The 26,629-nt window shown below is 38.8% G+C and overlaps 4 protein-coding genes across 4 annotated transcripts in view; 2 read left to right on the forward strand and 2 right to left on the reverse strand.

Annotated features, from left to right (window-relative positions):
• Nucleotides 1-1,749, reverse strand: part of LOC107683567 (E3 ubiquitin-protein ligase CCNB1IP1-like) — an 8,906-nt gene extending 7,157 nt beyond the window's left edge. The window contains exon 1 of the mRNA XM_016479643.1: nucleotides 1,739-1,749. Within this exon, the coding sequence (XP_016335129.1) occupies nucleotides 1,739-1,749 (11 nt within the window). The remainder of the gene's footprint in view (nucleotides 1-1,738) is intronic.
• Nucleotides 1,750-3,411: 1,662 nt separating this feature from the next.
• Nucleotides 3,412-10,526, forward strand: LOC107683523 (sal-like protein 4). Its single transcript, XM_016479582.1, has 4 exons — nucleotides 3,412-4,092; nucleotides 5,844-6,530; nucleotides 6,791-9,267; nucleotides 9,384-10,526. Exons 1-4 carry the CDS (start codon nucleotides 4,017-4,019, stop codon nucleotides 9,600-9,602), a joined length of 3,459 nt encoding a protein of 1,152 aa, XP_016335068.1. The 5' UTR covers nucleotides 3,412-4,016; the 3' UTR covers nucleotides 9,603-10,526.
• Nucleotides 10,527-12,720: 2,194 nt separating this feature from the next.
• On the forward strand, nucleotides 12,721-24,537 carry slc7a7 (solute carrier family 7 member 7). The gene is made up of 10 exons (XM_016479584.1): nucleotides 12,721-12,886; nucleotides 14,298-14,921; nucleotides 18,987-19,112; nucleotides 19,203-19,347; nucleotides 19,731-19,854; nucleotides 20,370-20,473; nucleotides 20,590-20,686; nucleotides 20,886-21,035; nucleotides 23,655-23,838; nucleotides 23,930-24,537. The coding sequence occupies exons 2-10, from the start codon at nucleotides 14,426-14,428 to the stop codon at nucleotides 24,007-24,009; spliced, it is 1,506 nt and encodes a 501-aa protein (XP_016335070.1). The 5' UTR covers nucleotides 12,721-12,886; nucleotides 14,298-14,425; the 3' UTR covers nucleotides 24,010-24,537.
• Nucleotides 24,538-24,766: 229 nt separating this feature from the next.
• The window catches only part of oxa1l (OXA1L mitochondrial inner membrane protein), a 5,674-nt gene continuing 3,811 nt past the window's right edge, over nucleotides 24,767-26,629 (reverse strand). The window contains exons 7-10 of the mRNA XM_016479585.1: nucleotides 26,385-26,489; nucleotides 26,094-26,256; nucleotides 25,548-25,628; nucleotides 24,767-24,993 (exon numbers count right to left, since the gene is read on the reverse strand). Of these exons, the coding sequence (XP_016335071.1) occupies nucleotides 24,872-24,993; nucleotides 25,548-25,628; nucleotides 26,094-26,256; nucleotides 26,385-26,489 (471 nt within the window). The 3' untranslated portion in view covers nucleotides 24,767-24,871. The remainder of the gene's footprint in view (nucleotides 24,994-25,547; nucleotides 25,629-26,093; nucleotides 26,257-26,384; nucleotides 26,490-26,629) is intronic.

A 26,629-nucleotide genomic window follows, 5' to 3' on the forward strand; every position in this document is an offset into this window, starting at 1 on the left:
GTTTTATGTTTACGCGGCGCGATGCAATGCAACGCAACGCAACGCGTAAAAAGACAGTATAAGTTATTATAATCAGTAATTATGTCCCCACTGGATGCAACAAATGCCTCGTTTGTAATGGGTTTTCATGTTTTTGTCTCGTCGCTCCGGCCAGGACACGGCATCAACAGTATATGAGGGGCGTAACATTTCCGTCTCACGCTTGAGGTATTCGGCCAATCACAACGCACTGGGTAGCTGGCCAATCACAGCACACCTCGCTTTTTCAGACCGATGAGATTTGTTTCAAAAAGGCGGGGCATAGAGGAGAAACAATAATGTACAGTATGTGGAAAATAATGTGTTTTTTTAACTTTAAACCGCATAAACACATTTCATTACACCAAATAATGTTATTTTTAGCAGCATCATATGACCCCTTTAAACATTTTCCATTTGCCCACCAATTTATTTTATTTATTTGCCTACTTTAATCACGTTTAATTATTTCTATATGTATTTAAACAAGAATTTGTGTATTTATACACACATTTATTTATTTATTTGCATATTTATTTATTCATTTGTGTATTTATTTATTTATTGTTTTTGCAGGTTTCGTCCTCCATATAAATCAAACTAATGCGGCTATAAATATATATATATATATATATATATTGCTCTTCACAAATACGTAGCTTTATAAACCCAGGATCGTTTACTGAGAATTTGCAGGTAGAGCGCCGCGTGGGTTTTGACTGGCCTCATCTGATTGGCTGCTGACTGAGCGAACTCAAATATTCCAGAGGCGCCATGATGCACTTTAAATAACACTTTTGTTCCTCGGGACAAACATTCTGTAAACAGTCATAAATAATGTTTACGTACTCCGAGGAAGACGAATAAGAAAAAATTGACGTTCACTGGTCAAGTACGTTGCACTTACCAAAATATGTGGTGGTTTGGTCTGAGGAAACAGGAAACACATTTCATGATAATAGGATGCCTATATGTTTTATTTTCTTTTATTAAACAGAATATACATATACTATACAATCGCACTGATAAATGTACATAAACAAATACTAAGCAAGGCACATATCATAAAAACAGATGCAAAGTACCAATAAAATTACATATATTCCGAGAAAGAAACGAAAAGGGGAAAAAAGAAAAAAGAAAGGAGCAGGGCGAAAAAAAAGGAGAAAAAAAGTGTAAGTAGGGGTCTCTTCATTCCTCTTCAAATAAGTCAAGTTATATTTGTTGCCTATATGTTACACACTATTCTAAATAATGTTTTTAAAATAAAAAAAAGTCACTAAGACTGCATTATTTGAAAAGTGCTTTAAGAATAATAATAATAATAATTAAAATGTATAATCTAATTTTCATATGATGGCAAAGCTGAATTTTCAAAAGCCATACCATTACATTACCAACTTTTACTTAGAAAGTTAAAATAAACATTTATTGTAGATAGAATGTGTAACAATGTAAAAGTCTTTACTATCACTATGTGATCAATGTAATGCATCCATGAAGTAGCTATTACTGATCTTACTAACCCAAACATTTTGAACTATAGTGTTTTTTGTTTGTTTTTTAATTCTTATTTAAAAAAATTTTTTTAGCCCAATGATTGTTCAGATAGCATTAAATATGTGGGAAGTGATCACATTGAGTGTTTCCTGGAAACATTGGTCTCCTCCAGCATATATAGCCAAAATACATCAATGGCCTTCTCAGAAGAGAAACTCACAGATGCAGCATTTCTCCATAGTGTTGAATGCATCATCTGGACATGAAAAAGGTAAGTCTTGACATTTTTCTTCTTTTCTTTTCTTCTCTGTTTTTCTTATATATACCTATTTTGGCGTTGGTTAGATCGACTAGCTACTACCCAAAACTATGAGCAAACACAAATTTGGAAAATGGCGAACAGCAGTAAATAATGCAAGTCAATCAAGGCTGATTTGATTGAATGAGAAGCTATTTTAGTTGTACAAGTACAAAACAGAGAGTTCCGGTCCTTGATTCTGATTGGTTGAGCCACGTTCGAAGCTGTTGTAAATTACTCTACAAACATACACCTTTGTTTATTTTGTGTGTTGCTTGGCAGCCACTTTGTTGCAACCACAACTGTTTCTGAGGAACTACATTGTTTGGTGGAAGAATACTGTTTTTATTATATCATTACACTTTATTTGCTCTGTTTTATTTTGTGAAACTTTAATACATACATGGAATAACCGTTTTATAAAAGCAATAAGCCCCGCGAAGCCATGGTTTACAGTGAATTTATAACAGCTAAGGGGTGTTGTTAGGCATGACGCGAAAGCGTCATGCCTAACAACACTCCTTAGCTGTTATAAATTCACTGTAAACCACGGCTTCTTTATTGCTTTAGTTTCGCGTCATGCCTAACAACACCCCTTAGCTGTTATAAATTCACTGTAAACCACGGCTTCTTTATTGCTTTAGTAAACCATTCCAATCTGGCAACACTGATGAGTAGGCTACTGTATACAACAAATTAACAAGTAGAAAACTGAAGCAATGCAACAAATGCATGTGAGCCATGATATGGTTCTATGCTAACTGTCTTTCTTTTTTTAATTATTGTTTTGCCTTAAATGTACAGTATAATATTAGTGACTTTTAATCATTTTTATCTTAAATTATACTTTATTGTTGTAAATAAGCCTGCATGACCAAATACACTCATGTATAAGAAAAACCCTGCCTTATGGTTAGTGGACACCTTGGCCTTATGTGAGATACGGTGCAGGACGGCTGCTTGTTTTTGATACATCTAATTAAAAATGGCTTTTCACTTCATCCCTCCTCCACGTGGTGTATGGGAACAGAGGCGGGGGTGAAAGGGGGGCATTGTGCGGAGCGGCAATGGATCTTGGGGGTGAGGAGAGAGAAAGAGATGCCCACTCAACTGTGTCCAGGTCGCCATTGTTGGAAATTCCCTTCCTATTCAATGCATTTTAAATAGAGCTCAGAATATTCGGACGCACCGACAAAGTGAGCGAGACGCAGGGGGTCTTTACTCCAGCAACCCGTGCAGTTATAGTCTACAAGCTGCCTGACGTATTATCTCATCCCATCACCTTCCTTATCATCTCCAATTATTTTTTTTGCTTCCACACCATTTTTAAATATTTAGCCTATAACCACCTTTCACATCTGGTGAACTTTTTACATGCATAATCTTCCATTATTCCTTTTGATAGGCTACTTGAGCTGTTTTATATTTTCTTAGGTAACCTGATAACAGTTACAGTCCATTTTTTTTTTATTTCCCAGTGAATCAGATTATTTGTAATGTCGCCTATTTAGATTTCACATAAATCTTAGTAGACCTGCGGCTGCCAATACAAAAAGGTGTCTCGTTCTCAAATACTCTCAATGGGCGCACTAAATTTAGTGTAGTCATTAAGTTGTTTAAAACAGACAGATGTCAGAATGTTGAGGGGGATAAACTCACTTTTTGCATACATTACAAGCGTATGTGAAAATATAAAAAGTGAGAAATTTCGTATTGATATATAACTCAGTTGTCTAAATTACTAGAGAGCTGTTCGCATTAAGAGAGAAAAATAAAGAAAGAAAAAGAGACGGTGTTCCGCGCCATTGAAATGCAAATGTCAGAACAAGGAGAGATTGTATTTTTGTGTGAGTGTGTGTGTGTCTTTGGAGAGGAGGGGAGGGGGTCTGCAGAGTGGACAAGTTTGAGAAAGAGGGGACTTGTTGAGGAAAAACAGCCACACACGCACTCGCCAGTTCACACAGCAACAGCGGACGACGTTATGGTCCGCTTCAGGAGCCCACACGAATTTTAAGATTTTTTATTTTATTGTATTTGTTAACTAACTCTTTCAAAAGAAGCCGATGTAGTCTTAACGCATCCTGCAAGGTGGATTATTTACGAACAAGGGAGTTCGGTATTTATCTATTCAAAACCGGTTTTATAATTTGCGTTGCAAAGTTGTTTGATGCCCGTAACTCTCACCGGCTGCTCGTGAATCATGTCACGCCGGAAACAGAAACGGCCCCAGCAACTCGTTAACGCGGACCCCGGGGGCTCGCGCTTGATGCCGCAAGGTGAGGAAATCATTCCTTTGTTAATTATTTGTTACCCTGGACTAAAATTGATAGTGATGCTTCATTATTTGTTTTAAACGCCTTGTTAATTAAAAAGTTTTGCATAACTGGTTATATAGTAGTCAACATTTGAAGTGGATCAAGAAAGTTCATCAAAGTTGTCCTAAGACAAGAACACATTTTGGTTTTAGGACAACTTTGATGAAAGGTTTTGATCCACTTCAAATGTTGACTACTACTGTAGTTTGCCAAGAGCACCTGTTACCCAAAAATATTTTATAGCCTATACTTTTTTTCTTTATTGCTTAAAATAGGATCACTTTAACACCTGAAGAATTATGATACAGGTTAAAATGCACGGGTGCGTTTGGCCCTCTACTCAGTGAGCCATTGTTTAAAAGCTGCAGCACAAAGCTCACATTTCTGCCATGACCTGACTTTAAAAAAAAATAGGTAGTTTGCTGACATTTCCCGCTCAAAATGTCTGTTAAATGTGTTATATTAAACGAAGGCTCTTGAAGATATGGCCAGAGGGTTGGTCTAAAGGTGTTCAGCCGTATGGCCGGTCATTATGTTGACATTAATCACTCAGGGGCCATAACTGCGTTAGCTTTTCACTAATGTCAATCCTCCAAGAGACTTGCAGCATAGTCAGTTTGATTGCTGGGGGTCTTTTATGCATTTAGAGGAGTCTTCTATTCAGTGTGCAGGCAAGGGGGAGGGGACGAAGGGGGTGTTTGGGTAAAGATTAATCTCTTCTCACTCTATTCTCTCCTCTTCTCCCTTATTCTCTCTCTCATGTTTCCTTGTGCTCCTCTTTTCTGTTCTCGCCGTGTTCCCCCCTTCCCACTCCCTTGCCTCTATTCACTTTGTACCTCTGCTCAGTTGGGGGTTCCACTGTTAGAATACAGAGAGGAGAAAGAATGCATCGTTGCGTGTGTGCATGCATGGAAGAAAAAGTTAGCTAAGGAATCTAAAAGATACTGCACCTTTGTAATGCGATTTCTATAGCTATTGGCAAGAACAGGTAGTAAGTTGTGAGGAGATTTTTTTTAGGGTTGAGGGTTTCTGGTGCATTTCAGCTGATTAGATTCCACAAGTATGTACAGTCATTTTGTGTATCAGTATGCCAGAGAATGGAAACAGTTTGTCTGTCAGTCAACCCACTATTTTCCCAACCCCCTTCTTCTAGTTCTTTTTCTGCGCTCAAGATTCTAAAAGAATTTGACCTTAGAGCTCATGAGGTTAGGTCATCTAGCCAATCAGAGCGCATGGACAGTGCCCAAAACCCTTTCTATGCCCTGACCTCTGACCCTGTGTGGGGTCAGGGGGAAGGGTGAATAGAGAGATGAAAGATGTAGTTGATGGACAGAGGATTGGGTTAAGAGGGGTTATGAGTTGTTGTGGTTGTGATATCTATTGTCCTCTAAAAAGCGTTGCAATAGCTGCAAGGTGGTTAGTGAGCTGTGGCAAGAGTGAGGACAGAAGATGTGAGTGTGGTATATGAAGGTTGTGATTTAAGGGTGAAAGATCATTAAGAATGCGGAATGACAAATGGTATTCAGTGTTTTAGTGAAAGAAAAAAGGAGCTGGCCTAAATAGGAAGGCTTTTTACAACAATTAATATATACATTTATTTATAAAATAATGAAACGATGCCATAACAATATTATGTTTTCAAATAATTGTCATTGTCTGATAATAAATGCTATATACTTATAAACTGATTCTTTATTTTCTTTATTTTCCAGATGACCAGCTTCCAGTAAAATCTCCATCCACCTCACTTGCCTCTGAAGCTACCTCGTCATCTTTGTCCTCCTCTCCTACATCCGTTCAGGACTGTCAACCTCCTTTGGCCCCAAGACCATCTCCTGGTGGCCTTCACGCTCCCTCGCTCCCAAATGAGAGCTCATCTCCTCCCCACTGGCCAAATCACATTGCCTCATATTCTACATCTCTGCCTAATGCACACTCATCTCTCTCTCCGGATTTCCCACATCCTTCCCTGTCGTCCCAAACCCATTCTCCTCCCCCTAGCCAGCAGAAATGCACTTATATTCCATCTCATCAGCCCCACTCCACTGTGACGTCCCCACCAATGGGTATTTCTGCAACCACCACTACCTCCTCTTCCTCGTCTTTATCCTCTTCATTGTCACTGGGTGCCCCACCTCATCAAGGAAGTCCTAGTCCCATCCACCAAACTCCTTTATCACCTTCAGAGCAACTCCAGGTGCCTCCGACCCTCGCTGTACTGTTAGAAGAGCTTAGGGTCCTGCAGCAAAGACAGATTCACCAAATGCAGATTACAGAAGAGATCTGCAGGCAGGTGCTGCGCCTAGGTGGTATGGTCAGTGCCCAAGATGCACCTCAGGGATCTGTGGAGGGTCAACAGAGTGATGCAGGCTCTAGCTCCCCACCTAATACTGTCTCCCGTGCAATTCCCCAAGCTCCTACATCCAAGCCCAACCAATCTCACACAAATGGATCCAGAGCTCCTTATTCCACAACTTCATCTTTAACATCTTCCTCATCCTTAGTCACCTCTTCAGCCTCTATGCACCCTCTCTCTCTAACACTAGGACTTCTACCTCGTTACCTCAATGAAAAGTCTCCCAACACCTCCATCAGTCATGGCAATGGCGTGAATTTCCCAACTCCTCCCTTGCCCACGGTCAGCCTCTCCCAGGACCAGCCCCACCTAATACTGGTGCTTCTTTAATTCCCCAAGCTCCTACATCCAAGCCCAACCAATCTCACACAAATGGATCCAGAGCTCCTTATTCCACAACTTCATCTTTAACATCTTCCTCATCCTTAGTCACCTCTTCAGCCTCTATGCACCCTCTCTCTCTAACACTAGGACTTCTACCTCGTTACCTCAATGAAAAGTCTCCCAACACCTCCATCAGTCATGGCAATGGCGTGAATTTCCCAACTCCTCCCTTGCCCACGGTCAGCCTCTCCCAGGACCAGCTCTCAGCATCTCTCAGTTCCACTGTTAGTATGTCAAACGGATCGTCAAGCTCCACTTCAGGCCGCCAGCAGCACATCTGCCGGTTCTGTGGGAAGGTTCTAAGCAGTGACTCCTCATTACAGATCCATCTGAGATCCCACACCGGTGAGCGTCCATACCAATGTCCCGTCTGCCTTAGTCGTTTCACTACCCGTGGCAACCTCAAAGCCCACTTCCTCCGTCACCGTGAGCAAAATCCAGAGCTGTCGCTCTCTCTCTTGCCACCTGCTCTGTCTGAGCAGAGCCAATCAGGATCTGGCTCAGGGCCATCACAGAGGCGCAGAAAACGTCGAGCGGAGGATGAGGAGCCTTTTGGGGTTAAAGGTAGTGTAGGTGTGCCAGATAGTTTAGCTCTTGGTTTCCTGTCCGGGTCATCTCATCCATCTCCCTCCTCCCTTCCGTTGCCACCCAGTGTTGATCTGGCCCTGCTTTCCACTGCCCACTCTTTGCTACAGCTAAACCGTGCCTCAGCTGCAGCCGCAGCCTCTGTTTCCACTAGTGTGCTGTCATCTTCATCCATCACCTCCTCTGCAATGACTGGCCAATTCAAAGGTGCAAAGCAGCAGAGGTTTGATGAGAATACACCGCCACACTCCACTTTACATCCTGGTTCTCCATATTCCCAGCTGGCACATCTTCCAAAGATTCTCTTCCCATCAGGGCCCTCTGCCCACCATCCTAGCCTTGCCCTTCTTCGCCCTCCTCACCTCCCTTCCCCACACCTCCCACTTACCTTCCCTTTCTCCTCATACCACAAACCTCAAAACTCCTCTCCTCCCTCCTCCTCTCCATCCTCATCCTCCGCCACCTCTGACACCTCCAAGCTGCAGAGACTGGCGCAGAAGTTAGAGAAGCAGCCCCTCCCAAAAAGCACCAATGAAGGCCAGGCTCGGGCTAATGACATATCCACAACCTCCAACGCTAATGTTATCTCAGCTTACAGGAGGGAGATGATGGCAGCCTTAGGGCTGAACCCGAATCCCAGCGGTGAGCCTGCCAGCCAAAAGCTCCAAGGGTCAACTGCCTCCTCTTTGGTTCCTAATCAGTGCGGGGTATGCCTCCGTGTCCTCAGCTGCCCAAGGGCATTACGTCTCCACCAGGCCACTCACTTAGGTGAACGTCCATTCCCCTGCAAACTCTGTGGCCGCTCCTTCTCCACAAAGGGAAGCCTAAGGGCTCATCTGGCCACACACAGAGCACGTCCAGCCAATGCACGGGGCCAGAATTCATGCCCGCTCTGTCACCGCAAGTTTACCAATGCTGTGGTACTGCAGCATCACATTCGGATGCATCTGGGGGGGCAGTTGCCTCCGGAAGGTAATGGGGACCTGCAGTCAGAGGAAGACCCTGGTCAAATGGATGGGGTTTCTTTACCCAAAAATCTTCAGTCTCTTCCTCTAAATATGAGCATGTCTTCCTCTGCCAGCTTACTGGAGTCTGGTGCTAGCCTAAGAGATACTGCATCAGGTGATGCAGATCAGCTCATGGAGTCAGATCAAGATCCCTATGACAACACACCTGAGACTATTCCAACCGTCACCCTGGAGAAGGAGGGCCCCTCAGGAGAAAACAGTCCACCTGACAATTCAGATGAGAACCATTATGGCACAGTCCATCAGAGCAAATCTCAAGTTGTCAATGGCTCTGCAGAAGAGGATGAAGACACGCCTTTATCTCTCTGTACCCGGACCAACTCCCAGGACACCTTATTTGATAAAAAATGGCACAATGGCGCTTCACATCAAACAGTGATTAGCGGGCCAAAAGCTAGTTTAAACTCTGAAGCTCTCAATCTGTCACCCGCCCTCACTCCACCCTCCAGCCCAGGGTTGTCCACTGAGTCAAAGTCAGACCAAAGCAGCGAGCAGACAACGCTTCATGTGAATGGAATCGACCATGTTCTTGAGCCCAATGATGCTGACTCTCACCAAGCCACAGAGAATGCTTCTTTGCACATTCCAGACAGAGCCGTAAATCAGAAAAGGAAAGCTGAGGATTCAAAAGAGTCGGCAGAAGAGGATCAAAGGAAAGATAGAGAAAAGACCGAAGTGACATCATCAGAGACCCCTGTAGCCCCTCCACAACCACAGCGCTCAGAGAAACCTTACAGCTGCACAGAGTGTGGAAAAGAGTATGCTAGCCGCAGTGGATTGAAGGTACATAGATTAATGTGCTATTCTGAAAAAGATGGAATGTTAGATGACATTTATATCTATGAAATATTCATGTTTATGTTAGAAACAAGACTTATAACTTCTATGTGTTTCAACAGGGGCATATGAAAATCCACAGCGGAAGTATGAATCAGTTGGCCAGTACTGCATCCTCACAGTCCTCTGAGGGAAAAGTTGTGGAGCGTGCGGAGGAGTTGACCCATCAAAAACTGAGAGGAGAGGATGCTAAAAACATGTCAGAGAAAAGTACAAATAAATTGTCCTTGTTTGAGCATCCGGTGTCTACTACTGACGACAGGCCTGAAGACACTGCTTAAAAGAATGTGATTAGTTAGGTTTTAGCACTATTCTTGTTTACTGATTTCTGTCAACTTTTTTTTTTTTCAACTTTGTGGTTAGGAGTAGTTTTTAATTGTTTGATATTGTAAAACATTAGTAAATCAGTCCATATGTAATAGTGGTGCCTTTTCATGAAGACAATTAAATCATATTGATAAAGACTTGGTCTTTCGACTTCAAATATCAGGATGCACAGAAATTGGATCTTGAATATAGTATTTGTGTATAACAAATGACAAGCAAATTAATTGTGTGTCTAAGTGCAATTTCAGAAATCAATTTGGAACTTCAGGATACTCGTAAAAATACATGTAAAACATAAAAAATATATATAATTTTGAGCAAAATCTATGGAAAAAAGGGACTGACCCGATGTGTGAGATGAGAGAGGATTATAGGGATCATACCAAAACTGATCAACTGATGTGCAGCTGAATGTAAATATCAATTTTGTTTTATGTACCCTGTTTTTATCTACTTTTATGCTGCTGTACTTTGTAGGTATTTCTCTAAATAGCTGCACTATATCTGTGACTGCTGAAACTCTTATTGACAAGGGAGGTTTAAGATGACGATGATGGGATTGAATTGCTGAGAGGGTCAGATTTACTTTCTGCACAATGCCTGTTCTTCAACTTTCTTTATTTAAAATCCCCACTGATTTGTATGTATTAAGTTTTTTTTTTATTGTTGACTATGAAAAACAGCAAATCATATTAGTTTTCACAATGCTGCAGATGAGCAAAAGCAGCTCAAAATTGCTAAAGATTTAAAGCTTTCAATATTTTTGTAATCTTGAAGGTTGAAGCAACTTTGTTGGCCCTGTTGAACTCTAACAACTTTGTGTTGTAATTTTATTGGATGTAATGTGGTCCTAACTTGTCAAGAAGAGAAATAAAGTCCGAATGAATGTCTCAAGATTTGTGCTTTTGTTTTTTTAATGTATGTGCATTATTCGAATTGCATTGAACACAAAACTGCCACCTGTTAAGCTATTTTCAACATCCGACAAGGATCTTTGTTGTTTTTGTTGTTTTTGTTGTTCCAAGGGACTTTGTTCTTCAGCAATTGTCTTCATTCACCCCGCCCCCCTTTTTTTGTAAAAAGTCTGCTTCCTTTTATGTTTTAGTTTCCCAGATTGGTGGTGTGCATGTTGATGGCAGTATGTGTGTATGTTGTGTGTGTTTGTTCACACACACACACACACACACACACACTTGTGTAATGTGATTGAGTGTGCAGCTGTACAGACTTCACTCCCTCCCCTCAAACACCCTCTCGCTTTCTGTGTCATGCTCTCTTTCATATGCTCGCTCTTTCATTTTCTCTTTCATTCTTTGCCTCTTTCACTCTCTTTCCTTCCCACCCCCCCTGTGTAATGCGGCTGACACACAGGAAGCTCTAATCCTCGCACAATGTCCCCCCTCATCCCCCCTGAGCGTCTCTGCGCGGGATGAAGGGGAGGTGGAGACCGACCTGGCCAGCTGTCCCTAAAATGGCTCCTAATCCTGCCTCTGCCAGGCCCTCGAAACCATGACAACCTGTAACCAAGGAGAGAAATTCTGAGGTTGAGAGGGAGACGAACAATGAGCCAGAAACAAGGCATGTGGTAGAAGTTTGTCCACATGCATTCAGGAAGGGATAAAGACATGTCTCAATCAAAAATAAGGAAATCTTCAGGAGACAGTGCCAAATATGCCAAAATGTAGTGCCTTATGAGGCAAGATGTGATGAATGGTTCTAAAAAAGAGCAGTTGTCAAAGGTCTTTAAAAGATTAATTTATGAAGTCATGTAAAGTAAAGCTTCTTTCCATTTAGACTCATAAACCAGTAACCCCACAATATATTTGTAAACGATTGTACAACTGCATTTAGTCTGTTTATACATGATAAGCATATTTAACTTTTATGTTTACTATTTGTTTGATTTTTTTTTTTCATTTATGGCATTTTAATAAGTATCTTGCCATAATCAAGTTCCAAAAATAAATACTAGCCAAAAAAAAAACAAAAGTTGCAATAATAAACTAGATAACATTTAAAGTTGGCTACTAAAGTACCAGTAAAAACAGCAACAATGGGAAATCGTACAGATGTAGATGTAGAGTAACATCCCACTTTAACCACACGATGGCGACACATACACAGGTGTGTACTGTAAACATTCAAAAGTAGTTGCAAGCACTCGTTTTGAGAATTACATAATTTTCATATATGCTATATGGGGAAATACAACATTCAGTAGGCAAGATGGCTGAAATTCAAACCAATCCTAAAAAATGTTTACAACATTTTTTTTCTATTCATTTTTTAGAAAAGATAAATATACAAGATATGAATAGCCTATAAAACCTCTCCAAAACGATGGCTATAATATCATCTTATTTTTTTTCTTTAGTTAATTTCCATTCACATAGATGACTCGGGGCTTGTCACACGTTTTACTCTATATTTCTAGCCTATATATATATTTTTTTTAAGTATTCTATCCGAGAAGCCAATAGACATCCATATTCAATTGCAGGCTATATGAATTTTTTTTATTATTATTTTTATACAGTACATATTAATACTTTGAATTAGCTTTTGTTTTCATATTTCTTTAGTCATTTTGTCATGTACTTTTGTCATTTCTATTCATTTAAAAAAAAATTATATAGCTCTAATTTGTTTTCAGTAGTGGAGTATTTTAGCAGCCTTCAACTTTCAGTTAGTTACCAACATTTTTAATTTTCATTCAAATTTTTTGTTTAGTTGACGTTTTTCATCTAGTATTTATATTTGATTTAATTTCAGCTAGCCTATATATCAAATATATCGATTTTGAATCGTTTTAGTTTACTTACTATAACAGTGCTTTATAGGCTATTCAGACAGCTTACCTTAATGTCTCGAGTACACAATGTCCTTCATTTTGAGGTCCGTTTATATGGTATTTATCATAAGTTCATCCAGACGCTCATTTTAATGGTTCAGTAGTTTAGAGACAGCTGTGCTAGCAGTCTCTTTTCTCCTCCCCTTACTCGCTGTCTGTGTTTGCAGTCTGTATTTGACTGAGAGCAGAAGTTCATCAATCTCCTTCAAACGTCTGAACGGAAGGGAACTCGAGCGCGAGCTGTGACAGAGACCATATGACTGAGATCTCACGCGGCGAAATAACATGAACTGCACACCGACTTCGATCGTGTCTACGAAAATGAACGGCAGATAAAGCATCAGTACAAGCTGCATCCTGATGCCAGTTCAGCACCTGGATGAAAAGGTAATGCAAACCGTTCCGCTCAACTGTACTTGCCGTCATTTAAAGCCAGAATTATTATTTCATAAAGCTTTAATTACATAGACCTCATTGTAAAATGCACATTGTATACTTACAGGTTTTATGGACAAGCTTACTGTACATTACAATTGTCTTTTCATAGATATGGCAAGTAGTTTACACTACAGTTTATATAGTGCACTGATAAAAAAATCATTTTCACTTAATATTCTGCTGTACAGCAAGGCTATGGTTGCTTAGGCTGTAACCTTGAGTGATTGTGTTTTGTAGTTGGTTTTTTTCAGAGCGCTTATCAGCATGTCCTGAACCTTGCTCTCTGGTCCCTAAAGATCTTGCATTGGTGTGGCTGTTTAATTATCACTGCAGTAATTGCCTACTGTCCACCCACTCATCTCAGTTCTTTAATCATCCTCTCTATCTCTTTTTGTCTTTCCTGAATGCAGCTTTCTTCTTTTGTGATAAGACCTTCCCAACCATTACACAGGGCAATTAATCAGATCTATACCACTGCTGGAGTTAGTGTGTGAAAGGTGGGAATGATTCTAAGGGTCAACAGGTCTAAAATGGCATGCAACAATTTCTACAGTTTAAACTACCTTTTTATAAAATTAGAATTTAAACAATCAGGTGACCCGGAATTCTACAGCCATAATGTATAATGTATAACAATGCAAAATTCCCATTCACTTTCCATTCAGAATTCAGGATGTCATTAAATCTTATTAGTTCACCTATGCCAAAATTATGCCTTGTCAGTGTACAGTTTGGCATAGTCGGCAATAATGGCTCTCAACTTTGAGCTTCAAAAATACAAGCTGTAAATTAACTACTTATGTTCCTGTATGTGCATGTTTTTAATATCGTCATGTGAAGACGTTTCGCAGCCTGTGCTCTTGAGCGTAGCTCTTTTGAGTCCATTGAACCTTGAGGAGCATGTGACAGATCAGCATGCTGACGCACCAAGAAGTCTCCATGCTAAAAGTGAGAGAGAGATAAAACGAGAGAGAGTTGAATTGGACTTGACGTATTAAAAATCCCTCCATTTGGTCTTGGGTCTTGGTGGACTAGAGATCAGGTGGATCAATGTCCACGTCAGGGATGGTGATTGATTAAGCCGTTGGCTAAGACACACAATCCTGTCTCACGCAGTAAGGAATATGAGCAAGCTGGATGTTTTTCTTACATGTAGACCTTTTTCTCTGTGCGGCTCTGTTTACACACCTTTAAAAAGCCATTTGCCATGACATCTAATGGATCTGTAATAGCCATATGTACATTTGAAAAGCAAGAGTGTGTATGTGAGCTCTTTATGACTGCCCTGTTTCTTTGGAGATTATTATATGAGTGTGCATGTGTGTATAAATACTGAACACTCTTCTTCTGTTTTCCCCAGATGTCACCTAAAGATCTCAAGAACTAGCTGGGAACTTTGCAGAACTTCCTAAAACCCTTGTAGCTGACTGTAGAACTGGTTTAGACAGTCTTTTTTTGTATCATCCAACCCATCGGCCCTTTAAAACAATGGCGTCCTACAGCCCTGCACCCACGGAGGAGCAGTCCTCAGAGGTGTTGGACGTAAACCTGAAGGCAAGCAGCTCGCAGGAGTCCATGAAACTGAAAAAAGAAATATCTTTGCTCAATGGCGTATGTCTCATCGTGGGAAACATGATCGGCTCCGGGATCTTCGTCTCACCCAAAGGCGTACTGATGTACAGTGGCTCCTATGGGTTGTCTTTGTTAGTGTGGACAATTGGTGGGATCTTCTCGGTGTTCGGGGCGCTCTGTTATGCTGAGCTCGGGACCACCATCACCAAGTCAGGTGCCAGCTACGCCTACATCCTGGAGGCCTTTGGAGGCTTTTTGGCTTTCATCCGTCTATGGACTTCTCTTCTGATCATCGAGCCCACCAGTCAGGCTGTGATAGCCATCACCTTTTCCAACTACATGGTGCAGCCCATCTTCCCCACGTGTATAGCACCCTACGTGGCCAATCGTCTGCTGGCTGCAGCCTGCATATGTGAGTTGATGCATGTGGATGTGTGTGTATATGTTTGGGAGTTTCTCTTGTAGGTTACCTGTGAAGGTTTGTGGACCTCAAGTCTTTAAGAAGAAAATTTGAGCTAAAAGAATGAATCACAAATCCAGAATCTATCATTCCAAAACCGTATGATTTTGTTTTGCTTCAGTGGAACACAGAAGGAGAAATTTTGAAGAATATACACCGCTGTTCAAAAGTTTGGGGTTCTGTAATTTATCTATTTATTTTTTTTGAAAGAAGGATGCATTCAATTAATCATAAATGCTGTTTATCTGAACTTTATTTCCATAAAAGGATCTTTAAAAAAAAATGCATTATGGTTTCCACAAAAATATTAAGCAGCACAACTGTTTTTAACATTGATAATAATCAGAAATGTTTTTTTGTTTTTTTGAGCACCAAATCAGCATATTAGAATGATTTCTGAAGGATCTTGTGACACTGAAGACTGGAGTAATTGATGCTGAAACTTCAGCTTTGCCATCACAAGAATAAATTGCATTAAAATACATTAATATCAAAATTAATATTTTAAATTGCTATAATATTTCACAATATTACAATTTACTATATTTCTTTCTGCCTTGGTGAGCATAAGAGACATCACCGACCCCAAACCTTTGAACGTTCATGTGCTTTGCCACTGTGTAGCGACTTATATTTCAATCTGTTCCTCAAAAATTTCAAAAAGTTGCAATATAGTCAAGTGGACTATGTTTGTGATATTTTTATGGTGGTTTTATGCCAGTTTGGAGCTTGACAGTTTGTTACTTTCTTTTTTTAATGTCAAAAAATGGCCATTTCTCAACATTTCTCCTGTTGCGTTCTACAGAAAAAAGAAAGTGGAATTACATAAGGGTGTGTAAAAGGAAAATGATGACATAATTAAACATTTTGGGTTTAATTAGCTCTTGAATTCAAAGCTTAATCGCATTTCTGCATTCATTGAATGTTTGTTGGGAAAGTAGGTAACACTGAAAGACTGTGTGAACAGTGAGAAAACTGGCAACAGGAAGTGGGTAGTAGGTAGCAGCTTACTATTACATAAACACAGAGCTACATTTAATTTTACCACAGACAGCAAGAGTGCACGAAGTGGCATAAAACATCACGAGACATATATCAAGTTCAAAAGACACAAACAAAGTAAAAAAGATCTATGGTATTATCATCTGATACCATACCACTTTACTATGGTACCATCACTGTACTTTTTGGTAAGGGGAGAAAAAAGAAATGATGACGTTATAAGCAATAATGAAAGCCTGTCAGTATTTGATGTTGAGTGGAAAAGGGAAGGAGAAGAGAATGCGTCAGACCAGTGCTGCTGATGTTGAGGGTTACATTCACATGATTCATCTCGCTCAGCACAGACATGCATGAAATTTTGAAATCGGAGAATTTTTTCAAACCCATCATAATCTAGATCAGTGGTTCTTAAACCTGTCCTGGAGTACCCCCAGCCCTGCATATTTTGTATGTCTCCCTCATCTACCACACCTGATTCAACTCATCAGCTCATTAGTGGAGACTGCAAGACCTGAAGTGGGTGTGTCAGATATAGGGAGACATACAAAATGTGCAGTGCTGGGGGTACTTCATGGAGAGGTTTGAGAACCACTGATCTAGATCAATGGCTTTCAATCATGGTCCTGACACACTCAGCTGAATTCATCAAGCTCTCACCTAATGAGCTGATGATCTGAACCAGGTGTGTTAAATAAGGGAGACATACAAATAAGCGGTGGGTCCCCATTACTAGGATTGAAAACCACTGATCTAGATCAATGGTTTTGTTGTCCTCGGCCCTGGTCATGCATTTACCCAGGTTTGTCAGACAAAAGAGATGTTTAAACTGTGAAGCATTTGAGAAACTTGAATCTAGATCAAGATATTTTCTGCCAGACTAAAAATTATATTATTATACCCACAAATATATTTTACCACAAATATTATTATACCCACAAATCTAAATTAAGTTAATCTGCTTGCAACACAGACACACACATGCATGCTTCATTGAAAGATAAGAAGCACTACCAAGAACTTGCTGATTTCTGGAAGGTAAAGTCCTTCCGATTAACAATCTTGCCCTTATGACTAATAGTTAATGGAATAGAGCCGAAAGCACATTGAGAGGGAGTGCGATAACCGTCTCAGTAGACACATCTAGAATCTCAGGAAAAAGACACACTTTCATTTCTGTCTTTCCTTACAAATACAATGTGTACTACTCTTTTGATAAAAGGCACAGTAATGTTAACAATGTTAATATTATTAATAGTTGTCCTAAAGGGATAGTTCAACCGAAAATAAAATTCTGTCATAATTTGCCTGCTCTCATGTCATTCCAAACCTGTATGACTTACTTTGTTCTGTGGAAGACAAACGGTAAACACCATGTTTTGGTGACCACAGACTTCCATTGTAAGGGGAAAAATATGACATTTATCAATATTTATCTATATCATTTATCAAAATATCTTCTTTTATCTTCCACAGAAAGAAAGAATATCAAACAGGTTTGGTGTGACATGAGAGTGAGAAAATGATGAAAGAATGTTGTTCATTTTGGGTTAACTATCCCTTTAAGCATACTTAATATTTAGCTTATCTAAAAAATATAAACACATTATAACATAGACATATTCCACAAAAAAAGAGGAATGTTTCACCTCAAAAATGAACATTTTGTCATCACTTATTCATGTCGTTTTAACCACATGAAACACAACATTAGATATTCGTTATCTAACATATTAGATATTAGTTTCTATACAGTGAAAGTGAATGATGTTAGTTTTACATTTTCATTGTTTATTCATTTTAAAAGATGACATAACCATACAGGAATGAGACACATGTCTGTCTCTGTGCTATCTGTCCTCCTTGAGCAGAGAGACTGTAGATTAGAAACGGGTGTGCGAGCAGTTTATGAACTTGAGGCAACATTGATAGCAGCCATAACAGATAAGTTGAAGTGGGAACAAGACATTTTTTTTTTTTAGAAATGTGACCCTAGATAATTGTAACATCCACATATTTTATTGTTTGTTCCAGTTGTATATTGGGTCAGACAGTGACAGTATCTTGTAAGAGTTAGCAAGTCACGTGACACATTGTAATTTCCTCATTTGCAGTTAAGGCTACTTAACACAAACTGCCCACTCTTACTCTCAATTTCAGTTCAGTTTCCACTGTTTTATTTCCTGTATGAATGCACCATCAAGGGGTATTTGCGATACAAAGCAATACATATCTGTTCTGAATTGTTTGCATGCGCCCTCATGGAATGCAGTATCAAAGCGCAGGTGCTTACAGCTGGATTTTGTGTATGACAGAAAAAATGCCCCGCTCACGCACGCAAACTTTAGTGCTGCTCTAAGCTATTTCGCTCCTTGCAAAACAACCAGCAGGAGTGCTACAGTCAGCAGCCCTGCTTCCTCAAGCCAGGAAGACTACCTTACAAAAGACACACACGATCACACACACACACTCGCTCACACGCTCCCTATGTCTGAACCTCTCACACAAATCAAGAACAAACTGACCCCTGAAGATCATTGATCCTCTTGGAAAACGGGAAGACCGTATCCATTTCATGTTATTGCAGTGATGTTGTGACTAGACTCACAAGAACACCCATGTGGATCCTTAAAGGCATAGTCCTACCAAAAATTAACAGCCTGCCATCATTTACTCACCCTCATGTCATTCCAAACCTGTATGACTTCATTTCTTCTGTGGACCACAAAGAAGATATTTTGAAGAATGTTGGTAACTAAACCATTTTGGTTCCCATTGAATTCCATTAACAAAAAGTACAATGGAAGTCAATGGGAATCAAAACTGGTAATCAGCATTCTTCAAAATATGTTCTTTTTTAGCAGAAAAAAGATATGCATACAGGTTTGGAATGACATGAGGGTGAGTAAATGATGACATTTTTGGGTGTACTAATAGATATCCACCCTGAGCACAAAAGCACCAGGGCCTGTGCAAGTCAAAAAATAAAAGTCATCTTGACCTGTGTTTGTTCTGTAGGCTTGCTGACCTTTGTGAACTGTGCCTATGTGAAGTATGGAACACGCGTTCAGGACTTCTTCACGTACGCAAAGGTCATCGCCCTCATCGCTGTCATCATCACTGGGCTGGTCAAGATATTTCAGGGTAAAGACTTTTTACACAAGTGTTTAACTTTGTATCTGTATAAATGACATAATCTGACTATGTTGGTTTCTGTGTGTGTTTGTGGTCTAGGTTACACACAGAATTTTGAAGGGCTCTTCTCAGGTTCATCTCTGGATCCAGGTGATGCGGCTCTGGCGTTGTATTCTGCTCTCTTCTCGTACTCTGGATGGGACACGCTCAACTTTGTCACAGAGGAGATCAAAAACCCTGAGAGGTAATCTATCTATCTATCTATCTATCTATCTATCTATCTGTCTGTCTGTCTGTCTGTCTGTCAAATCACTGAATGTCTAATTGAACACAGCAAACATGTGATTGGATCACATGCCTTTTTGTGGGATGCTCAGGTCTGTTATGTGACAAGAGCTCTCCTTCAACCTTCCTACCCACAAACTATCCAAGCACTTCTCCATTTGGGCCTCTGGGTAGAAGTAAAAAAAAAATCTGTGGACATGTGAAACACATTTGTCAGCATTAGGCAAAGTGTTCCTCTAAGAGCTTTGAGAGTTGTAGGCTTAATTGTAACGGTTTACAGGCCAGGTATTGTATGCATGATAATGCATTCTGCTGCTCTCTGGTGGTCATCTTGTTTTGCAGAAATCTCCCGCTGGCCATTGCTATCTCCATGCCCATTGTCACAGTGATCTACATTCTTACCAATTTGGCTTACTATACAATCCTGCCTATTCCTGCCATCCTGGACAGTGACGCCGTAGCTGTGGTGAGTATTTATCTCTGGTGGTCATTTGAATATGTTTTTATTAATTTAAAAAAAGAGCAATACAATAACATACACTACTGTTCAAAAGATTAGGTTCGGTAAGATTTTGAAAGAAGTCTTTTATAATCACCAAAGCTGCATTTATTCGATCAAATAAGTAAAAAACAGTAATATTGTGAAATATTATTACAATTTTAAATTTTCTTTTGAATATATTTTTTGAAATATAGTTTATTCCTGTAATGGCAAAGCTGAATTATCAGCAGCCCTTACTCCAGTCTTCACTATCACAAGATACTTAAGAAATCATTGTAATATTTTGCTAACTATTTTTTGTGGAAACCATAATATGTTTTCATTCTTCTTTAGTGAATAGAAAGTTAAAAAGCATTTATTTGGGAAAAAAAATATTATAAATGCCTTTACTGTCACTTTTGATCAGTTTAATGCATTCTTGCTGAATAAAGAAAATGTTGATTTCTTTTTTCTTGGCTAATTCAATTTTTAATTCACAGACATTTGCAGACCAGGTATTTGGGTATTTTAATTGGACAATACCAGTCGCTGTTGCCTTCTCCTGCTTTGGAGGATTAAATGCTTCAATAGTTGCTGCATCAAGGTGAGTAGTATCTAACACATAACCAGTGTTATTGATGCCATCTGATTCACCACATTATTTCATCTCAGGCACCGTTTCATTCTCAGCTCATTTCTCATTTGCGTATCTCTACTCAGGTTATTCTTCGTGGGCTCCAGAGAGGGCCACCTGCCAGACTACCTGTGCATGATTCATGTCACACGCTTCACCCCCATCCCTGCCCTACTCTTCAATGTCAGTTCCCATCTCATCATCTCCATCTGTGTCATAATATGCTGTATTACATGTACTAATGTTCTGTTTCAATCCTGTGTTTTCCTCTTAACATCATGTATTTGTCTGTATTCCATGTCTTTATAGTCACCATTAATGTCTGTAAATCTGTTTAGGTATTCTCAAATGTTAACATCTCAAATGTCCTGTTGTGTGACAGGGTGCCATGGCTCTTGTGTACCTGTGTGTGGAAGATGTCTTTAAACTGATCAATTACTACAGCTTCAGCTACTGGTTCTTTGTGGGTCTGTCTATCCTGGGACAGCTGTACCTACGATGGAAACAACCGGACAGACCACGACCACTAAAGGTAACCACACAAATAAGCGTCTGCCATGTATTATTTTGTATTTTTGTGTGAGGAAGCTAAATCCAGCAACACATGCAACACTGAAGGGATGCTTATTGAAGCCAGTTTCTGCCTCAGAGTTAAAAAATAAATAAATAATTAAAATAAAAAATAGGGACCTGTTTGTGAGATAACATTTTAAATAAATAATATCATGGCATCATATAAAGTCACACTGCGTCAATTAAAGTCACACTGTGTTAGCCACATTGTGAGATATAAAGTTGCAATTTGTAATATAGCCTAGAAAGTTGCAATTATGACTAATAAAGTCACAGTTGTGAAATGTAAATATCTGGCATTCTGCTGTTGTAGTCATCATAAATTATATGCATTAATATATTATATATCACAAATAGTAATATATTAGGTTACACCAGTGTTTCTCAAAGTGTGGGGCGTGCCCGCCAGATTTTTTTATAGGTTTAAAGGGGGGGCACGACCAAAAAAGTTTGAGAACCTCTGGGTTACACTTTATTTTAATGTGTCCTTAAGGACTTAGTACTTAAATGTACTCAGTCCTTAAATGAATAAGTGCACTGTAACAATTGTTACAGTGCATTTATACATTTAAGTACTGAGTAATATTAATTAACTACATGTACTTACTATACGGTTAGGGTTAGGATTAGGGTTTGGTTTAGGGTTGCATGTAATTATGCATAATTAATATAATAATTAAGTAATTATATTAGTAAGTAGCCTACATGTAACGTGTAACAAGGACTCCTTAAAATAAAGTGTTACCATATATTATATACCATTAATATATTAATACATCTATTTTCACGTGAGTAGGTTTGGTCAGAGGCTGTTTGATAAACATTTAAAAAGTAAATTGTATTACGCGTGCCTTTCGCACTGTGTGATCTTAAAGGAATGTAATATTTATAAATAACTATGTATTAATTTCCATAGCACGACCAAAAAAGTTTGAGAACCTCTGGGTTACACTTTATTTTAATGTGTCCTTAAGGACTTAGTACTTAAATGTACTCAGTCCTTAAATGAATAAGTGCACTGTAACAATTGTTACAGTGCATTTATACATTTAAGTACTGAGTAATATTAATTAACTACATGTACTTACTATACGGTTAGGGTTAGGATTAGGGTTTGGTTTAGGGTTGCATGTAATTATGCATAATTAATATAATAATTAAGTAATTATATTAGTAAGTAGCCTACATGTAACGTGTAACAAGGACTCCTTAAAATAAAGTGTTACCATATATTATATACCATTAATATATTAATACATCTATTTTCACGTGAGTAGGTTTGGTCAGAGGCTGTTTGATAAACATTTAAAAAGTAAATTGTATTACGCGTGCCTTTCGCACTGTGTGATCTTAAAGGAATGTAATATTTATAAATAACTATGTATTAATTTCCATAGTGTTCCTGCATTTCAATACCATCAAAAGTTTTACCCAAAAGTAAAAGAAAGGAAAAAATAATAAAAAAAGAATCACAACAATAAAACAAGGAATTTAAAACTTTGAAAATGATTTAAAAATTGATTTAAAAATTGATTTAAGAGGTTTAAAATGAATTTAAAACAGTTAAGAATAGAAAATTATTATACATAAAATATAGTGCAATCAGTTCGGACATTGCACAGTGCTCATTCAGTAAATGCACAGCTAAACAGATGAGTTTTGAGTTGCATTTAAATGTGACTAATGTTTTAGCACATCTGATCTCTTCTGGAAGCCTTCTGTTTGAATGTAGACAGCTGTGTTTTCCAGCTGTGTCTCCGGAATGTAGGCTGCTGGCAGTGGGAGGCAAAGTCTTCTTTTTCGTGGTATTATTCCAGTCCCAAAGAGTTTTTAGTTTTAGTGTTTGTGCCAAAAATGTGTTGTTTGAGCACTGTGCTGATCTGCTGAAGTAAAAATCTTAGAAAAATCAGAGAAAAGTACAGAAATAGGAAGCAAAGCGCAGAGCAGTAAGCAAGAACGCCCGAACGGTAGCGAAGCCAGAAGCTATATAGTTCATGTAAATACGCTCGCAAACAGAAGTCGGAAACCGTTCGTGCAGTACATAAACAAACCAAACGTGCTGTCATTACTCTTATCTTTATTAAAGATTTATGCTTCACATCACAAAGGAACGCCAAAATACGATTTGCGTTGTGTGAGGCGAACTACTAACAGAAATTCCTTTAAAAAGTTTACTCAAGAAGATTTATTGAATAATAGCACAGTCAAAGCCCCGTTCACACCATGGACGATAACTATAAAGATAACGATAAAGATATAGTTCTAAAAATCGTTCTCAATATTAAAGAATAGCAGAGTCCACACAACAAATATAACGATAAAGACAAAGAGAAACGATATCGTTGGAATCACTTTCAAACCGATTTTTCTCCAGCTGATGAACTATAAAAGATTGACAGCCAATCAGAATCCATCCTGCTGTAACGAGCTCAAGAATTTAATAAAGAGGTAGACGCATGTGCGCTTAGAATAAACAGATGATATCGTTCGCTGGTGTGGACGCTAATATCGTTATCGTTCTTGGTGTGAACGGGGCTTAAACCCTCTCATTTATCTTACCTTTTCTTTCTTCTTTCAGCTCAGCCTGTTCTTCCCAATTATATTCTGCCTCTGCACAGTTTTTCTAGTGGTGGTGCCTCTATATAGCGACACTATCAACTCATTAATCGGCATTGCCATTGCTTTATCGGGAGTCCCCGTCTACTTCCTGTGCTGCCATCTACCTGCCACACGTAGGCCTATGTGGCTCAGGAAGTTTATTGGTAAGTCTCCTAATAGTGGTTTAGGTTTAGAGTTCAGATATTGCTCCTAAAACTAATATGTGTATGTCTATTTTCATTCACTCTTCACCAGCATCTTCGGGTATTCTCATTCAGAAGGTGTGCTACTGTGTTCTTACTGAGATGGACACAAAAGATGAAAAGGCAGAGTAGAAGAGAATGATGCACTGACAAGAAAACTGGAATATCTCTGGACATGCAATACACAAGCTACTGATTCCACACTGGTTTACACAGATATCATTTTAGATTGATCAGATGTCAAGTGTACATATGTCAAGTCAAAGCAAGTCCTTTGTATTTATTAGAGATATTTATGCTGATTTGATGGGGAACAGTAAACCAACTCGAACTCGAGTACGAAGAAACTACCTTTGGGCTCTAAGGGTTGTTGTGGGGCTTGGTAAGATGGTGAAATTATAGCACTGATAACAGAGGAATTATTTAGAGACATTGTACCATTGCTTTGAAACAGCTTTTAACCTAAATCTTGCACATTAATTGAACATAAATTTAGATGTGTGTACACTGAAAGTCTAATAAAACACCTTATTGTGTGTTGAAGGAAGGAATTGCCACTACAAGATCTTTATCTTTACAGGTTTGTATCTGAATATAGAAAACAGTATTTTCCATGTTTTCTTTTCTTTTCCAAAGACTGAAATGACAAAGGCAGTGTTATAATGGATTTGTGATAAATAACAAAAAAATGAACTAAATAAAGGACAATTAATGCAAAACCTGTGTATGTTGATCATGACTTAATAGTAGCATTTAGTCAGCCATTGTTGTTTAAGTGCTTTGGTTAAAAACTAGTAAACAGAGATTTATTTGTGTATGTATGCATGTACATGAATGGAGAGAGCGGTAAGGCAATAAGATTGCTCTTTAATGGCAAGAAGACACAGCACAACACCTTTTCCATTAAACACTTATTTAGTCTTAATTTTACCACCCATGCCTTATTCCTTCTCAATACATATGTACAAAGCCTTCACAATTCTCCATCGAGGTGTTAACCAATCGTGTCTTCCCACGGCCTCTTCTTGTCTTGCTTCGAATTACTTGATTTTCCTGTCGACATTGGTGCTGCTGACTGCTGAAGGGGGTTATGGGTAAAAGTCTGCCTCAGAGGACCTTTAAAAAAAGGGGCAGGGATAAATGGAAATTTTGAACAGCAAACAAAAAACAACATTAAATATCGCTTCACAACTGCGCACACATTCATAGAATGCCAAAAGAGATACGGGTGCATCTCAATAAATTAGAATGTCGTGAAAAAGTTCATTTATTTCAGTAATTCAACTCAAATTGTGAAATGAGTTGATTAGCTGATTGGCATGTCACCATATTCTAATTTGTTGAGATAGTGAATTGGTGGGTTTTTGTTAAATGTGAGCCAAAATCATCACAATTAAAAGAACCAAAGACTTAAACTACTTCAGTCTGTGTGCATTGAATTTATTTAATACACGAGTTTCACAATTTGAGTTGAATTACTGAAATAAATGAACTTTTCCACGACATTCTAATTTATTGAGATGCACCTGTACAAATATTTTCAACAAGATACACTTAAATTTCATTCTGTACCAAAAAGTAAGAGAAAAGTAAAGATTTTTTTTTGTATTTTGAGCAGTAGTGCAGGCAGGAGACAGCATAGGCAGTTCACTAGGTTTTCAAACCCTCACCTTTGGCTGCCATATCCAGGTGTCCTTTAATTCTCCTTTCTCTCTCCTCCAGCTGCTGAGCCAACTGGGCATTCGTCCATCCTGAGGTGAACAGATACAGAAACATTATATAGAGAGTATAAGAGCAAAATGGTAAGACAAATAGAAGTGATTCAGATACAGAACAGTGTTGTTATTGTTAATTACAACTATTAAATGCCATTTTCAGTAATTGAAATAAAGCTGAAAAACTATAAATATTATATGAAAAACTTGAAAATGAAAATTTGAAATATTACCTTGGCAACTATCTCAAATAAGTTTAAACTGAAGTACTCGAATTACTAAAACTGAAATAAAAAAGCTATACGTAAATATTTAAAAATGCAAAAAGTGCATAGAAAATGCATAAAAGCACATAAAATGACTAAAACCTGAACTATAATTACAATAAAATCTCAGTATAGAAATAAAAGTTGATTCAAAATTATAATACTATGTTAGTAGAGTATATAAATAACACTAAAGTAACACCGATACAGAAGATGAAGCAGAAAAATCTTTTACCTTTCTTGATGCTTTTTATGAAACCTTCATTGGGTGGAAGCGCTGAAGGTGGATGTGTGATGCGCTCCGGGATGCGTAACTTCTGTCTCACGACCGGGTGCCTCAGCAGGGCCACCTGACCCAGTGAGAAGAGGTTAGAGGTCATCCAGTAGGTGAACACTGCCTGTAAAACACACAGATCAAATGACACTATGGAAATCATTACAGCATGACAAGAGAAGACGGATCAGATCCCATAACAAATACAGTTAAAAAAAAAAACTTGAGGAGGGAGGAGTGTGAGAGACGAACCGTGGGGAAGCTAATGGTCATAGGGAGGATCACAAAGGGCATGATCCTGAAGACAGTCTTCATGGCCTTCAGATTGGGGTTGTCTACACCAGATTCGGCTCCCAACTGTAAAAATCAATTTGAAATATTTTAAACTGTTGCAATACCTCAAAAATGTGTCTGTCAAAAAACACCATTAAAGGGATAGTTCAACTAAAAATGAGAATTTGATGTTTATCTGCTTACCCCCAGGGCATCCAAGATGT

This window comes from Sinocyclocheilus anshuiensis, unplaced genomic scaffold, assembly GCF_001515605.1.
Source record: "Sinocyclocheilus anshuiensis isolate Anshui unplaced genomic scaffold, SAMN03320099.WGS_v1.1 scaffold874, whole genome shotgun sequence".
Taxonomy (NCBI): domain Eukaryota; kingdom Metazoa; phylum Chordata; class Actinopteri; order Cypriniformes; family Cyprinidae; genus Sinocyclocheilus; species Sinocyclocheilus anshuiensis.

Bases quoted from the DNA above. Each gene is read 5' to 3' on its own strand.
- LOC107683523 (XM_016479582.1), top strand. From the start codon at position 4,017: ATGTCACGCCGGAAACAGAAACGGCCCCAGCAACTCGTTAACGCGGAC. The intron at 4,093-5,843 runs GTGAGGAAATCA...TTTATTTTCCAG, and splicing joins CTCGCGCTTGATGCCGCAAG to ATGACCAGCTTCCAGTAAAA. The intron at 9,268-9,383 runs GTACATAGATTA...GTGTTTCAACAG, and splicing joins CTAGCCGCAGTGGATTGAAG to GGGCATATGAAAATCCACAG.
- slc7a7 (XM_016479584.1), top strand. From the start codon at position 14,426: ATGGCGTCCTACAGCCCTGCACCCACGGAGGAGCAGTCCTCAGAGGTG. The intron at 20,474-20,589 runs GTGAGTAGTATC...ATCTCTACTCAG, and splicing joins TCAATAGTTGCTGCATCAAG to GTTATTCTTCGTGGGCTCCA. The intron at 23,839-23,929 runs GTAAGTCTCCTA...ACTCTTCACCAG, and splicing joins GTGGCTCAGGAAGTTTATTG to CATCTTCGGGTATTCTCATT.